Below are 16,221 nucleotides of genomic sequence, written 5' to 3' on the forward strand. Positions count from 1 at the left end.
CAGTTAGTTCCCCGTTCGTTCCCTTGTAATCCCATCCCCCGGCCCCGGACCCCGCCGCGCCCGCCCACCTAGGCCATAGGCCTTCGCACAGATCCACTGCAGGTTGGCTGCGATCTTGGCCCGCGCCGCGTCGTAGCGGTCCAGCGGCACCAGGTCAGCGCCCTCCGGCGGCGCCTCCATCCTCCTCCAGCCTTCGGCGGCGGAGCGGCCGCCCGCGTCCATCTGCAGACAAAGGCCGAGGCGGCCCGGCCGCAACAAAGACGCCGCCGCCCTCCCGCGCCGCCCGCCCGGGCGCACGGCACTTGCTTCACGGCCGCCGCCGCCACCCAGGCTGCTGCTGCATGCTGCGGGCGCCGAGCCGAGGCCGAGAAGCGCCGGGCGGGCCGGGGAGCGGCGGCAGGCAAGCGCAGCCAAGACAAGCGCGGGCAGGCGCGGTACGGCACGGGCCGGGGGCGCGGCGGCGGCGGCGGCGGCGCGGCGCGTGCGCGGTCCCGGAGAAGCGGCAGCTGAGGCGGCGGCCAACGGGTAGAAGCTAACGCGCCGCCGCCGCGTCACGCAGGCGCACTTGGCACCTCCCGCAGCCCCACCTTTCTCCGCAGGCGCAGTAGACACCGCCCCGTAGCCCCCAACGCCCCGCCCTCTTCCCCGCAAGCTCAGTACCTGTCTCCTTCTTCAGACGCTCTAGACACACCCTCGGCCCCGCCCCCAGCCCGCGTCCTGGGCTGGTACAGTGGGTACTGCCCCTCTAACCTCGCCCAGTCCGGGGCCTCAGAAGCCGTGGACACGCCCCCGGCCCGCCTCTACTTCATCCTCAAGCGCAGTAGACACGCCTGTCCACCCAGCCTCGCCCTCTTCTTCTGCCACGGTGGACACGCCCCTGACCCGCCCCCAGCCAGGTCCTGCGCAGGCGCAGTATCCTCTCTCGGGGACTCGCCTGTCTCCCAGCGACTTGGGGGAGTAATCTCGGTCGCGGCGGGTTGATGGGGCTTCACGCCCGCGCTCAGCGACTGGTTCGCTCTACTTCTGGGCAAGGCCTACTCCCTGAGAACCGAGCACCTTCAGGGTCTGCACGGGCGCTGTGCCTGCCGACGAGGATCCCGAGACGTCGCCGCCCAGGAAGGCAGAGTGCGCGCGGCTCGGGAACTGCACCTGAGATCAGACCGAGGAAAACCCCAGCAGCGGTCGGAGTCTGGAGCAACCGCGAGCCCCCACTCCCCACCCCAGATGGGCACTGGCATGATCTCTCGATCAGCTTTGGCGCCTAGGGGGAATGGATGCTTAAGACCAACGCCGCGTGTGGCCTGCATTGTAGTGCTTGAAAGAAACAAGAGTATTTTTGTGAAACTTGGGTGCTCAATGCGGAAGATGTCACTGGAAAACCGGCGGTGTACGCACTAGCCCGTGGGAAGCAGCATGAACCCGGGTATGGGTGGCCGTACTGACCCCCATCTGTAAGCTTCGGGGTAACATGTCATCCTGTCATTGTCAGAGCCTCCCTTACCAAAAAAAAAAAAAAAAAAAAAGGCAGTAGGTAGAATAGATGCGGAACCGTTACCCCATACTTCGAGTGCCGAGAGGAGAGTGCATGCAATCAGGTCGAGAGGAGGATGAGACTGGGCATGATATCCCATGTAATCCCAGCACTGGAGAGGTGGGGGCAGGAGGATCTGGATGAAATTCAAGGCCGGCTTCCGCTATTTGAGATGAGACCCCTCTCCCTCTCCTTCTCTGTCTCCCTCTCCCTCCCTCCCTTCCTCCCTCTCTCCTCTCTCTCTCTTTCTCTCGTAGAGCCATCCATTCCAAGAGAGTTCCAATCAGCCAAAACTACATAGTAGGACCCTGTCTCAAAAATTAAATAGTAAGAAATTTGTTAGGGTTGGGTAGCCAGAGAGAGACAAGAGAGGGGAACATTTGGGCAGAAGGGCAAGAAGTCAGCTTGATGTGAGTCTGTCTGGGAAGCAGTAGACTGGGGTTGCTGTAGTAGGCTGATCTAAACCCCAGTGTGGAAGAAACAGCAAGGCCACTGAGCCCAGAGCCCCAGGAGCAAAAGAGCATGGGACCAAAGGGGTTGGAACAGTAGAACTTGGCCTGACTGGGATGTAGGGTGATGCCAGGCAGGTAGCAGGACAAAGCTGACAAATGAGAGAGAGGTGAAAAAGGGTCAGGGATGGAGGTCTAGTGTGTTGGCCCCATATTCTGCAGCTCTGCAGTTTAGATGGTTTCTTGATGGGGTCTCTAGATGTCCTAAATGCAGACATGTCCTCTGTGGGTAGAGAGCCTGCCTTACCTCCTCCTCTCCTACCTGGGTGCCTTTTCATTCTAGAGCCTTCAGTGCCCTGTGGAGTAGCAAAGAAAAGCAGATTCCTTGTCTTATTTTGATCCGGAGGAAGCATCCAGTTTGCACTGGCTATGAGTATGGGGTTTAGTAGGTGTTCCTTATCAAGCTCAGGAAACCCATCTATTCCAAGTCTGTGCAGTGTTTTTCCTTATGGAACTGGGGGTTTTTGTTTTGTTAGTTGTTTTTCTACAGGGTTTCTCTGTGCAGCCCTGGTTGTCCCAGAACTCATTCTGTAGACCATGCTAGCCTGGAACTCACAGAGATCCACCTGCCTCTGCCTCCTAAGTGCTGGGATTAAAGGCATTCAGTTTGGAAACTGGGTTTTTTGTCAAGGGCTTTGTTTTATACCTGCTAGTCATGTAAAGATCCTTATTCTGTCTGTGGTGTATGACACTGGCTGGTTTTCAGATACTCGTCCACCCCTGCATTCTGGAACAGATTCCACTTGGCATGGAGCATAATCCTTTTTATATGTACCTACCTTTGTTCACTGCTATCTGTTGAGTGTTCATGGCAGATTCTAGTCTTCAGTTTGCTTGTGGTGTCTGTGAGTGGTTTGTTAGTACCAGATTGCTACTGGCCAAATAAAGTAAGTTGAGAGTGTTTCTTTTATGTTCTTGTTTTGACTTGGTTTAATTATTTGAGGCAAGGGGTGGGAGAGATGGCTTAGAGGTTAAGAGCACTGGCGGCTCTTCCAGAGGTCCTGAGTTCAATTCCCAGCAACCACATGGTGGCTCACAACCATCCATTATGAGATCTGGTGCCCTCTTCTGGTTTTCAGGGACACATGCAGACAAGAACACTGTATACAAAATAAATCTTTAAGAAAAAAAAAATTATTCTGGGCGTTGGTGGTTCACGCCTTTAATCCCAGCACTCGGGACACAGAGGCAGACAGATCTCTGTGAGTTTGAGGCCAGGCTGGTCTCCAGTGCGAGTGCCAGGATAGGCTTCAAAGCTACACAGAGAAACCCTGTCTCGAAAAAACCAAAAAAAAAAAAAAAAAAAAAAAAAAAAAAAAAAAAAGAAAGAAAGAAAAGAAAAAAGAAAAAACTATTTGAGGCAAGGCCTTACTGGCCATGCTGGTCTGAAACTCATTCTGTATGCCAGGCTGGCCCCCAACTCATGGTAATCCTGCTCAGCTTCCCAAAGTGTTAAAATACTGATGTGAGCCACTATGCCTGGCCCCTCTTATAGTTTAAGAAGAGTTGGTACAAACTTTCTAAGTATCTTGGTCTTGTCTTAATGGGTGCCTTGTGGTGAGGAGAGTCATGCAAGTGCGTGTGCCATGGTGCACTTGTGGCAGCAGAGGAAGGCTTTCAGAGTCAGATCTCTTCTTCCACAGTGGATTCCGGATCAGATCATCAGGCCGTGTAACAACCCTGTTGGCCAACAGATGGCTTTTCATGACAAACTTTCTTCCTTGCTGTAGGTCAGCTCAGATCACCTGTTTTTTCAGTCAAGTTCCGTGCTCTGTGTCTTTCTAGGAATTTGTCCATTTATCCAAGTCCAGGGGTTTGGGCCTAAGCATTGTCCTCAGCCAAGATGGGAGAGTCAGGGGAGAAGAGGGAAGTTGATTCAGGAGCCCAGAGAGTGACTTTTGGTTTGGGTGGTGTCTTACTATCTCTGACAGGCACTTTTGTGAAACAAAGGCCTGAAGGGGACAAACATGCCCACAATGAGTATTCACATTCTGTATTATTTTTTTCTTTTTTGATGCCATGACCAAATACTAACAAGTAGCAACTTAGAGGCTCGCAGTTTGAGGGTAGAATCCATCATGGCAGGAGGCACAGCAGGAGCATGAGATGGCCAAAATGAATGCTGGAGCTCAGCTCGTGTCCTCATTTTTATTCAATCTGAGTCACCACACACATTCAAGGCAGGTCGTGTCACCTGTGATAAATCTCTCTGGAAATGCCCTCACTGAATGTGTCAAGGAATTTGTTTGCTAGATTCTAAATCCCCTCAAGTTAAGAGCCAAAATGAACCCCTTTTAGGAATTTTGAGGTAAAGGTGAACAGAAGAGTAGGGAAGACAGGGGTTGCTCTTATTATAAAGGAGAACCTAGGAAGTATGGGATGCAGTTGCTGTAACAGAGAGACCAGGTCCCCGGAGGCATAGGGTACAGTATGTATACACTGTATGGCATACAGTGTATGAGAGCAGGCATGGAGTGCTGTCATACAGTGCTGCCCTCTGAGCATAACAGCTGCCGGGTTCATCAGATCAGCTGTGGAAGAAGGGGCAAGGAGGGTCATTGAATCCTTACCTGAGAGTCCAGCTGCTCCCTCCAGTCATTTGTGTGTAATAACACTCTAATTGCATATGGCCTAGTACAGGTGCTGGAGTATACAGACTGGAGCTGGGTAATTAAAGGTGGAGAGCTCCATCTCTGCAGCCAATGGGAAGTTATCCATGATGGGGAAAGTCTTTCTGCTACAAAATCAGGTGTGGTGTCTCACACCATTACTCCCAGAACTCTGTGAATTAGGGGCAATCCAAGTCTACATAGCAGGTTCCAGGAAAATATATATCTGCTTTGGTCCATGCTGCTGCTGCTGCTGCTGCTGCTGCTGCTGCTGCTGCTTTCTTCTTCTTCTTCTTCTTCTTCTTCTTCTTCTTCTTCTTCTTCTTCTTCTTCTTCTTCTTCTTCTTCTTCTTCTTTTTTTTTTTGAGACAGGGTTTCTCTATCTCTGGCTGTCCTGAACTCAATCTGTAGACAGGCTGGCCTCAAACTCACAAAGATCCACCTGCCTCTGCTTCCCAAGTGTTGGGATTAAAGGCGTGTGCTGCCACCACCACCACCACCGAGCTGGGTCCCAGACTTTTATAAGTAGCACTGTACCCATGTTCTGTAAGTAGGCCCAATAAATTCACTGGTTCCCCACAGTGAACTTTGGTTTGTCTTTGGGGACTTATCCTTTTGAGGAAAGTGTTGGCTTTCTTCTCCTCAGAAGAATCTCACAATAGGTGCAGTTTCGGGAGGGGAGCTGGGACTGGGGGACTGCAGAAGGTACAGATAGCCAAGTCTGTTTTAAGATTGGCCAGATTACATCACTGGGATGCCCACTGGCACATTGCAGTAGTGGGAAGGTCTAGTGCTGGGCAGGTGGGCAGAGTACTGGCATCATACAGTCGGGCCAAAGCCTAGCAGGCAGAGCCTTCCTTCTTCCTCCTTTAGCAGAAGGGGAGAAAGCAGGAGGTGTGGGGGCAGAAGGTTGACTGGAATGGGCACCAGCTGGTTCTGTGAGACTGGAGGCAGAGCAGAGGTGCTATGGGTTAGTCAAGGAAAAACCTGGGACAGTTGTGTGGGCTGCAGAGACAGAACACGATGCCAGCTGCATTCCCATCCCCCTTGGGAGATACCCTGCAAGTGGACAGGAGGCTCGAACATGGGCAAAGGCTTAGGTAGGGCTACTGAGTTTGACCAGGATCAGAGTATGTGCTGGAGTCATTGGTGATACCGGGTCACATGGCTAACAAGCAGATGGAGGATCCAGCAACAGGAGGTGCCCTAGGCTCAAGGAACAGCCCGAGGTCCCTTGAGCTCCAGCAGCTGACTACGAGGAAGAAGAATGGACTTGAGCCTAGAGGAACAGTAGCCACACTGGGCTGGTTAGAGCTGTGTATTTAAATTGACTTCTGAGAGATTAGCCCTTGTCTAGGCTTGTTTTCATTTTTAAGGATCTTCCCTCAAAGCCATTGGCCCAGTCTTCTGCACAGTGCTCATGTCTAACATGGAAAGGAGAGGCTCTGACCCAGCATCTAGTACAAACTCACTCCAGGAGATAAGAGTGGTGGCTTATCAGTCAGGGTAGCAGACTCTAAGGAGGCATCTTTGAATCCTCAATCAGGATACAATGTAAGTGCCTATCAAACAGTGGGCAGTATCGCACCCACACTCACAGCAGCTTGCAACCAGAGCAGGAAGAAGCAACCCTGTCCTGCACCCTCTAGTGTGTCCCAGAGTCTGCCTGGCAAGCAAGGGTCCGCTCCCCTGACCTGTCTTCTCACAAATTCTGGTTCAAGCTGGTCCTGCACCCTCACACAGACACACAACATGTATGAACTGGTGTGGCATAAATCACCACTGTTGGATGCAGGCTCATCATAGATGCCCAGGAGAAAGTGGTGCAGTGTGGCTCTGAGGCCCATTCTTGATCTGTGGCAATGGTGAGTATGGCCCATGCCCCCAAAGGGAATATAGCCATAGAAGGCTTGATGTGCATGACCTGCTCAAACACAGCATTTACTACTCCTCTCTTCCTGGTCCTTGCATCAGAATCGTGTGCAGAGAAATCAAAAGCACCCTGGCCCAGCATGAATAATGGGAAGAGCCCTGACCATACCACCCTGGTCAACAGGAAGCTCTGAAGAAGTGTTAAGACAGTACCACAGGAAGCTGGGAAGAGGCCACCTGGAGGGGCTCTTGCACCTGAGGGCCCTGAGCAGGGCGGCCTTTCTAACAGTTTGCTTCTAACTAGGACAGCTGTCATTCTTCTTCCCAGGAGCTGGGGGTCTAAGGTGTTCTCAGTTCTCCCCATATAATCACAACTCTAGCATCACCCAGTTTGAAGTATAGTTGGAGCTCCTGCTAGTTAGAGGCTGTGTGGCCCGCTGAGAGCAGGCTCCCCTTCCCCTTCACGGGCTCATTCCTGTTAAATCTGGCTAGATCTGAGACATGAGTCGGGAGGAAGGCTGTTGCAGACTCCAGTGCAGACCCCTCTGAGGTCTCCAACCAAAACCTTCATGATAATTCTGTGTGCAAAACCAGACAGAAGCTGGATGTGGTGGTGCAACCTGTGATCTCAGCACTTAGGAGGCTGAGGCAGGAAGATGGCAAGTTCAAGGCTAGCCTCTGTTACATTGCCAAAAACAAAACAAACAAACAAAAAAAAAAATCAGGCACACACCAGGTTGGACACCGAATTCAGAATTGCTCCCTGTCACCTGTTCTGAGGACGATTTCCCTTTCACAAGTATTTACTAGATAGAGTTTGAGTATCACTAAGTTTATTCAGGCATTTTCTTCTTGTGAGTTAAGTTGGCAAGCCGGGTTCAATGTCTCATAAACTAAGGTGGAAGGGCTAAAGAGATGACTCAGTGGTTAAGAGCGACACTGACTTAGTTTTATGTCAACTTGGCACAAGCTAGTGTCATCTGAGAGATGGGAACCTAAATTGAAAAACTTCCTCCATTTTCTCCTGTAAAGCATTTTCCTAATTAGGATCAATGGGGGAGGGCCCAGCCCATTGTGGGTGGTGCCATCCCTGGGCTGGCGGTTCTGAGTTCTATGAGAAAGCAGGCTAAGCAAGTACTGGAGAGCAAGGCAGTAAGCAGCATCCCTCCATGGCCTCCGCCTCAGTTCCTGCATCTGAGTTCCTGTCCTGTTTGAGTTCCTGTCCTGTCTTCCCTCAGTGATGAACAGTGATGTGGAAATGTGCGCCAAATAAACCCATTCTAGTCCCAGGTTGCTTTGTCACCACAACAGTAACCCTAAGACAAGAGCAATGGCTCAAGTGACCTGGATTCAATTCCTCAGCACCCACATTGTAGCTCACAACTGTCTTTGACTCCAGTTCCAGGGAATCCAATGCCCTCTTCTGGCTTCCACAGGCACCAGGAACACATGTACACATACATACACGAAAAACACCCAGCCCGGCATTAGTGGCCCACGCCTTTAATCCCAGCACTTGGGAGGCAGAGGCAGGCAGATCTCTGTGAGTTCAAGGCCACCCTGGCCTCCAGAGTGAGTGCCAGGATAGGCTCCAAAGCTACACAGAGAAACCCTGTCTCGAAAAACCAAAAAAAAAAAAAAGAAAGAAAAGAAAAACACTCATACACATAAAAAAAAGTAGTTAAGTGGGGTTTTTTTTGTTGTTGTTTTGGTTTTTTTTGTTTTTTTTTTTTGTTTTTTTTTGGTTTTTCGAGACAGGGTTTCTCTGTGGCTTTGGAGGCTGTCCTGGAACTAGCTCTTGTAGACCAGGCTGGTCTCGAACTCACTGAGATCCACCTGCCTCTACCTCCCGAGTACTGGGATTAAAGGCGTGTGCCACCAACACCGGGCTTTGTTTTTGTTTTTTAAATAAGGTGGGGAATGACTAAGGAAGACAGCCAACATTGACCTCTGGCCTTGCGCTTGTATATATACATACACTGAGAAAAAAATGAGAGAGCAGCACATTTTTATGTGCTATTTTGACTTCTCTTTGTTTTGAGGCAGGGTCTCTATATTGTGGCTGATCTTAAAGTAACAGAGATCCACCTGCTCCTGCCTCCCAAGTACTGAGATTAAAGGTGTGCGCCACCACACCAGGCCCTGTTTTGACAGTTCTTTGTTTTGTCTTAATGTGGGGTTGGCATAGGATAGTAAGATGGGTCAGTGGTTAAAAGCACTTGTTGCTCCTACAGAGGACCCAGATCAGTTCCCAGAACCCACATAACAGCTCAAAAACACCTCTAACTCCAGTTCCAGAAACCCAACTGCCTCAGTCTCCTGCACATATATACACTCAGATGGCACTTACAAATAAATCTTTAGAAAGATAAGGCTGTCCAGGCGGTGGTGATAGCATATGCCTTTAATCCCAGGACTCCAGAGGCAGAGGCAGGTGGATCTCTGTGAGCTTGAGGCTAGTCTGGACTACAGATCGAGTTCCAAGCCAACCAGTCTCGAAAAACCAAATAAATAAATAAATGGAAATGAAAAAAACAGGGCTGGGTATATGACTCAGTGTAGCACACTTGTTTAGCATGTGTAAGGCCCTAAAGTCCATCTCTATCATGGCAAAGGAAGACAAAAAAGAAATTTAGAACAGTGAACTGTCTTTTAATTTGCTAGGTGTAGTGACACATATCTGTAATCCCAGCACTACTGGACAGACTGAGGCTGGAGGATTCAGCCTGTACCATATAGCATGACCCCGGTCTCAAAACAGGGGAGTGGCATTCTCTCAGAAGAGGTCTGGGTTTTACCAGATTATCCAAAGGGTACATAGTACAGAAAGGACGAGTTGTGGTCACTTGTGTCTAGTAGGAATGTGGAAGGAACATCAAACAAGAATGGGTACCCACACACCAGCACCATTATTTTCTACAGTCAAGAGACAATGCAGTCAGATGTCCATCAATGGATGAATGATAAACACTGGGGTCCAACTGTCCAATGGCCTATGATGATACAAAAGGCATCAGTTTAGTGAAAAATCGCTCATCTCCTACAGGGAATGAAGCACTGGCACATGCTAAGTGCTGGTGGTAAGTGAGAGAAGCCAGAACAGAAAATGTACTTTGACTCAGCAGATTCAGAGTAGCTGAAGTACTGCAGCCTGGTGGTCCATGCAGTGGGAATGCCCTGCTAGACAGATTTCTAAACATGAAAAACAAACAAACAAACAAAAAAAAACAAAAAAAAACTGAATCACACACTTCAAAAGAGTTAATTGCATGACACAATAGTATATCTCAAACATGTTTTTTTTTTTTTAAATTTTGGGTATGAGGATGTGCATGTACCACACTGTACATTTGGAGATTAGAGGACAACTTGCTGGTGTCATTTTCCTCCTTCCACTCAGGTCATCCGGCTTAGTGCAAGCACCTGTATCCACTGGGCCATCTTGCTGGCCCTATTTCAAAGTTCTTAGAAAACAGATACAATTCTATGCATCAACCAAATAGGACTGACCAAGAGACCCAAAAGACTTGAGGACAATGCCTTCAACATAATGGAACTGCAGACCAGTCCCAGGACAGATCTTAGGGTTCTGGGTTGAGTATTATATGTTAAGAATCTGATGAGGCCCTGCAGCAGGCCAGCTTCATTTATCCAGGAAAAGTTCTCCATGTTTTGGATGCCTAGGAGTTTTTCCTGGGGCCATGGCTGACTCAAAGGTTCTTGCCCCAGAGCTAAGAGACACGGAGTGGATGGTGATTGAGACTGTGGTTTTAGGAGCTGCTGTGCCAGCTTCCAAAGAGCTCCAGCAAGCCCAGATAGCCAGGCCAGAATCTGCAGAACCAGCCCCAGCCTGGTTTCTGCATAAAGACCAACTCTTCGGAAGGAAAGGTTTCCATCAACATCTGTCACTCTCCCTCTACCACTCCCACAATGGATGTGACGGAAGACAAACTGCTTCAGGTGCTGGAGGAGGACCAAGCTGGCTTCTAAATCCCTATGAGCCTGGGAAAACACACAGTGAGCTGGATACAAAAGACTGGGGTCGTGCTGCCTATGATGTTGCTGTCAATAGGAACTTCTACCTAAGGATGCAGAACAGCCGATTTCAGGGCGGGGAGGACTTACAGCTAAATCCAGGATGGCAGAGTTTTAGGTTGAAGTACCAGCTTTCCTGGGCTCCATCTCACAGCAGATGATCTGTTCCTGGCAGTGCCCTCAGATCTAGGAGCTGGGGACCCTGGATGTAAATGACTCACGGCAAACTCCATCAAGGCCCAGAGTGGCCTCACTGGAACCTTTGGTTGGAAGCCCATGACCTCTTCTTGGCTGAAGTTGACCTCCCCAAATTGGACAGAGCCCATGGCTGACATAGGCGAGAGAACTGCCTGGTGCTAGGAGGCCCCCAGCAACCATGTCACCTCCATGTCTCCATTCCCTTGCTGACCAACCCTGAGGTGAGCAGGGTTGCGTTCTGCCATAGGAGAAAGTGATTGATGATGTCCATGTCCCTCTTGTCAGGGGCTGCTTGACCAGAATCCCCTTGTATTTCCACATGTGGAGATGTTGGTGTGTCCTCCAAAAGTAAAATAAAGCTTTTCCTGTTAAACAAACAAACAAACAAACCAACCAGAGCTGCTGAGGGGAGAGATGATGTTGGGGCCATGTCTAGGTGGACAGCAGGTGCTGGGGCCATGTGGAAGACTTGTGTGCTAAGTTAATCCTGCCCATAGTAAGATGCACAGCCTTGGAAGCAAATTCAAGCTGTTTTGATTGTAACTTGTTTGGAATCAAAGGTTTACAATGTTATGGCCTAACACTGTAGGGTGTGTGGGAGGCTCTTCCTCCCTCCAGGGACCTGTGAGACTCGGGCAGCTCCTATGAAGCAGAGGATGGAAAGGATGAGTAAGAATAGTTCTGTGCCTGTTCCACCTAGGCTTCTGAGCCTGCGTCACAACTCTTCCTGACGTGCTTCTCCTCAGTCCTCAGCATGGCTGCCAATCACACATTCTCCTGTGGGCACCTCTCTAGGGGGTGGGTATTCTACATCCAGGTATCTCTCAATGAATAGCACAGCATCACTCATCTTGGTGTCTCTGCCAACTATCCTGGGCTTGGAACCTGACGGGCTGATCTGAACTGACACCATTCTTGTCTCCATGGAGGACTACCAGACTGCAGAGTACTAGGTCACCCAGCTTGGCCAGAAAGAAGCTAGAAAGAGGGTCAGGCAACTAGAGGTTTCTTCCAGGGCACCCACCTGGCAAGGAAGGTTGTCCCCTGAAACACCCTAAGACAGGCCTCTGCTCCTCCTTGCCAAGCATCACTGAAAGACATGACATGTATCTTTACATTCTTTCATCCCTTGGGCCTAAGTGGTTTGAGGTTGGAAGTTGACTTCGTGGTGACTGTGAAGTCCAGTGCATTAAACACATTCACATTGCAGCCATCACCATCTTGCTTCTCAATAACTTTGGTTTCCTAAACTGAAACTTCCCTACGAAACACACTACTCCACTAACTGTCCTGACTTTGTGAGCTCTGGAAACCTGTCTGGCTCCTGTCACTCAGCATGATTCCTCCAGGTCAATTCACATTGTAGGAGGGAATATCTCTCCTGTTAAGGCTGAGTAGCACCCCATGTGATGGATGGACCACATGCTGCTGAGCCAGGATGTCCCCTGGGTTGTCCCACCTCTGGGCTATGTGGCGGCTTCTGCTGTGAACACAGGTACAGTACCTGCTAGAAAGCCTGCCTTTACTTCTTTTAGGTATCTTGGGTCATACACCAGTTTATATTTGGTGTTTTGATAAACAGCTGCTGGTGGAGCTATGCTTAGAAAACATGCAGAAGCCAGGGGTGGAGGTGCACCACCCTCCAGGGTAATGCTATGCTTGGCAGCTAAGCCTTCTGATAGTGAAGAGAGTAAGTACCTTCACCTATCTTCAAGGTCCCTTCCCTGTCTGTGACCTACATCTGCTATTGTTCTTCAGGGCCTTTAGGTTGATTGGTTGGTATTTTGTTTTTAGACACAGTTTCTCTGTGTAGCTTTGGAGCCTGCGCTAGAACTCGCTCTCACAGATCCACCTGCCTCTGTGCCCCGAGTGCTGGGATTAAAGGCGTGCGCCACCAGCTGACTTTCAGGCCCTTTTCTTTGGCACAGATCTTCCTGTCCATCTCCCTCCCCTATTCCCTTCTTCTGCAATCCCCCCCTGCCAATTCTCCACTAAGATCTTCACCTTTCGGGGCTGGAGAGATGGCTCAGAGGTTAAGAGCACTGGCTGCTCTTCCAGAGGTCCTGAGTTCAATTCCCAGCAACCACATGGTGGCTCACAACCATCTATAATGAGATCTGGTGCCCTCTTCTGGCCTGCAGGCATACATGCAGGCAGAACATTGTATACATAATTAAAAAAAAAAAAAAAAAAGATCTTCACTTGCCTTCACAACTTGCAATGGTTCTCTACCTCCCACTCCCTGCCTTCATCTACCTGCACAGCTCTGCAGCTGACGGGCACCTCCCAGCTGGGCTCCCATGGCACCCTGCTGATAGGAACATGTAGTACTGCAGGCCTTATGCAACCAAGCAGGGGACAAAACCTCAAAGGACCAGTCTCAACATCACCATGTTGGGATCAGAGGGTATGTGTGGAGGACAAGGCATCCTAAGGGAAGGTTGCAAGGGTCTAGAAAGGATGGAAAGCCAACAGGACAGTTGACAAAGGAGTGTATGATTCATGTTCTTGTCTTAGCAAGCACGCACACCTTCCTATCCACCCCTTATTCTGGTCCGCAGCCCACACAGCTACCCAGAGAAAACTCTATGTCTGGCCTTGAGTGCCATGTCCACTCCTTATTCTACCCCATGACATGCATCTCAGACTATAGTTTCTAGTCTAAATGTACAGAGTCAAACCCAAATATACCTGGAGTCTTTTTCTTCCAGAGACAGGGTTTCTTTGTGTGTAGGCTTGGCTGTCCTGGAACTCCCTCTGTAGATCAAGCTAACCTAGAACTCACAAAGATCCATCTGCCTCTGCTTCCCGAGTGCTGGAATTAAAGGTGTGCGCCATCACCACCCTGCTGTACCTGGGAGCCTTAAAGGCCATAGTTAAAAACATGCCATTCAAGCTGGGCACTGGTGGCGCACGCCTTTAATCCCAGCACTTGGGGGGGGGGGCAGAGGCAGGCGGATCTCTGTGAGTTCAAGGCCAGCCTGGTCTCCAGAGAAAGTGCCAAGATAGGCTCCAAAGCTACACAGAGAAACCCTGTCTCGAAAAACCAAAAAAAATAATGCCATTCAGGCAGATCTCTGTGAGTTACAAAGAAACTCTGTCTCAGGGGCATAAAAAGAGAGGAAGGGAAGGAGGGAGGGAGAGAGAGAGAGAGAGAGAGAGAGAGAGACAGAGACAGAGAGAGGGAGAAAGGGAGGAGGGAGGAGGAGGGAGGGAGGAGGAGGAAGGGAGGGAGGGAGGGAGGGAGGGAGGGAGGAGGATTTTACAATGAAACACTTAAGTCATCTGACCACAGCAGTGCTTCAAGCCCAGTGTGGAAATTTGGTAAGTAAATTCTGGGAACAGGATCTACATGTGGCTGAGAGGCCACATGCTTGAAATGAGGCCCACTCATCCCATTAATTATTTATCTATCATCCATCCATCCATCCATCCATCCATCCATCCATCCATCGCCACTGTCTGTCTATCTATCTATTGCTTGCTGCTGCCATAGCCTGCCAGGCCTGATCCTAGGATCTCAGTACAGGTCCTGCCCTCAAGAAGGTTGTGGGCCATGGACCCCAAGTCCTCCCTATATCTAGTTCCTCCACTAGAGTTCCCGTTTGCCTCCCCCCCTTAAGAAGTGTCACCATGGATCCGCACAGAGACCCATTCTACAAGTTCCCTAAAGGACGCAGCTGCGCAGAAGTTGAAATGACACAATTGCCCTGTGTTCAATACAATGAATGCCCTACCTAGGCCAACTGGGCAAGTGTCAAGCCTCAGTGTCACTAGACTTATGTCCATACCTCATTAGTAATGGCTACAACTCAGAGCCTCAAAACCCACCCCAACTGGCTGAAGTCACTTAGCCATCAACAGTTAAGACAAAAGCTGAGCTTAAAGCCAGCTCAAGGCACAGATGTTTTACTTCTCTCTGGGTCCCAGATTTCTAGTCTACAAATAGAATGACAAATTCTATGCTTTGCCAGCCATGCAACACCAGCCCTAAACAATGACTACCAGACAGTGTTCACACAAAAGGCTCCACCAGAAGCTGTGTATCAAGTAGCAGGCAGCATAACGATGCCTTGTGCACTCCCCAGTGGCCAAAGCAGGAGTGGAAATCTGGCACTAGGGTAGTTACTCTCTGAGGCCCCAGGGCAGCTAGTGGTTACCATCATTGTGGTTCTTTCCAGAACTCCACAGTGTATTAAAACTACCACCAAGAGCTGGGGTGGGGAATTGGTTCAGCAAGTAAAATGTTTGCAGGTGGACTTGATGACCTGAGTTAGACACCTGGAACCCATATAAGGGTGGAGGAGAAAATGGACTCCACTAAGTATCCTCTGACCTTCATACATGCACACAAACATGGCTCACACTCTCTCACACACACACCATTAACAATTCAACATTCTTTTTCACATCTAAAAACTACAACCCAATAGAAACACTTGTTCTATGCATATCAGAGGTTAGGATTAAAGAAAGTGCATTTGCAACCTCAGGCCTTGGGCTAACAGTGGGCCACATAAGGTAACACTAGAGAGGAAACAGCCATATCAGTTGGGGGTGGCGCACACCTTTAATCCCAGCACTCAGGAGGCAGAGTCCAGGCAGAGTTTGAGGCCAGCCTGGTCTACAGAGTGAGTTCCAGGACAACCAAGGCTACACAGAGAAACCCTGTCTCTTAAAAACCAACCAACCGAACAAACAGGAAATCTATTCTCTCCAAATGAAGACCCCTTTGCAGAGCCAGTTTATGCTAGTTTCTCAAGCTGTCACATGGACACAGCTGATTGTCTACTTGGCCCCTCTGAGGACACTAGTGTTGTAGAAAACACACAGAGATCCTGGACAATAGCCTAGAGCATCAGGACCTATCCCCAAGTACAGGGCACTCCCATGGCCTCCACAGTCCCGTTATTTTATATTTGGATGTGTGTGTAGAGACTACAAGAGGAACCCAGATCTCCTGGATCTGGGTTGGAGTCAAACAGGTGGTTGTGAGCCACCCAACAGAGATGCTGGGAATTAAACTTGAGTTCCCTGCCAGAAGAGCAAGTGCTCTTAGGCACTGAGTCATCCCTCTACCCTCCCCGGCTCCCTGACTCTTCCACTCACTAGGCAGAGAGGCAGATCCCCCTGGGATGGGACTGGAGTACAGTCTTTGTTATATATCTTCCTCTACCACTTTCCAGCTTACTGTTAACCTCCAAGATCAAAACTCCACTTACCCTCTCCAAACACTGGGGTTACACGCATGTGCACCACACCTGGCTTTTTACATGGGTGCTAGGGATTAAAATCCAGGTCCTCATGCTTACATAGCAAGTACTTCACCCACTAAGCTACTTCCCCAGCACCTAGAAACATGTTCTTAGAGCTTTATGATTCAACTGCAACAAGGTGAGTGCCAAGGCTGTGGCTATATCTACCTGGGAGGTATAGGTCAGACAGGTGCAGCTGCTTCATAGATGCT

General features: G+C 49.7%; 1 protein-coding gene and 1 pseudogene across 2 annotated transcripts in view; one reads left to right on the forward strand and one right to left on the reverse strand.

Annotated features, from left to right (window-relative positions):
- Positions 1-543, reverse strand: part of Camsap1 (calmodulin regulated spectrin associated protein 1) — a 67,802-nt gene extending 67,259 nt beyond the window's left edge. For both annotated transcript variants that reach the window (XM_027422921.2, XM_027422920.2), the window contains exon 1: positions 69-543. In XM_027422921.2, the coding sequence (XP_027278722.1) occupies positions 69-222 (154 nt within the window). In that variant the 5' untranslated portion in view covers positions 223-543. The remainder of the gene's footprint in view (positions 1-68) is intronic.
- A 9,620-nt stretch (positions 544-10,163) lies between these two features.
- Positions 10,164-11,050, forward strand: LOC118237831 (annotated as a pseudogene).
- The last annotated feature ends 5,171 nt before the right edge of the window (positions 11,051-16,221 follow it).

This window comes from Cricetulus griseus, chromosome 6 (genome assembly GCF_003668045.3).
Source record: "Cricetulus griseus strain 17A/GY chromosome 6, alternate assembly CriGri-PICRH-1.0, whole genome shotgun sequence".
NCBI classification, from domain to species: Eukaryota; Metazoa; Chordata; class Mammalia; order Rodentia; family Cricetidae; genus Cricetulus; species Cricetulus griseus.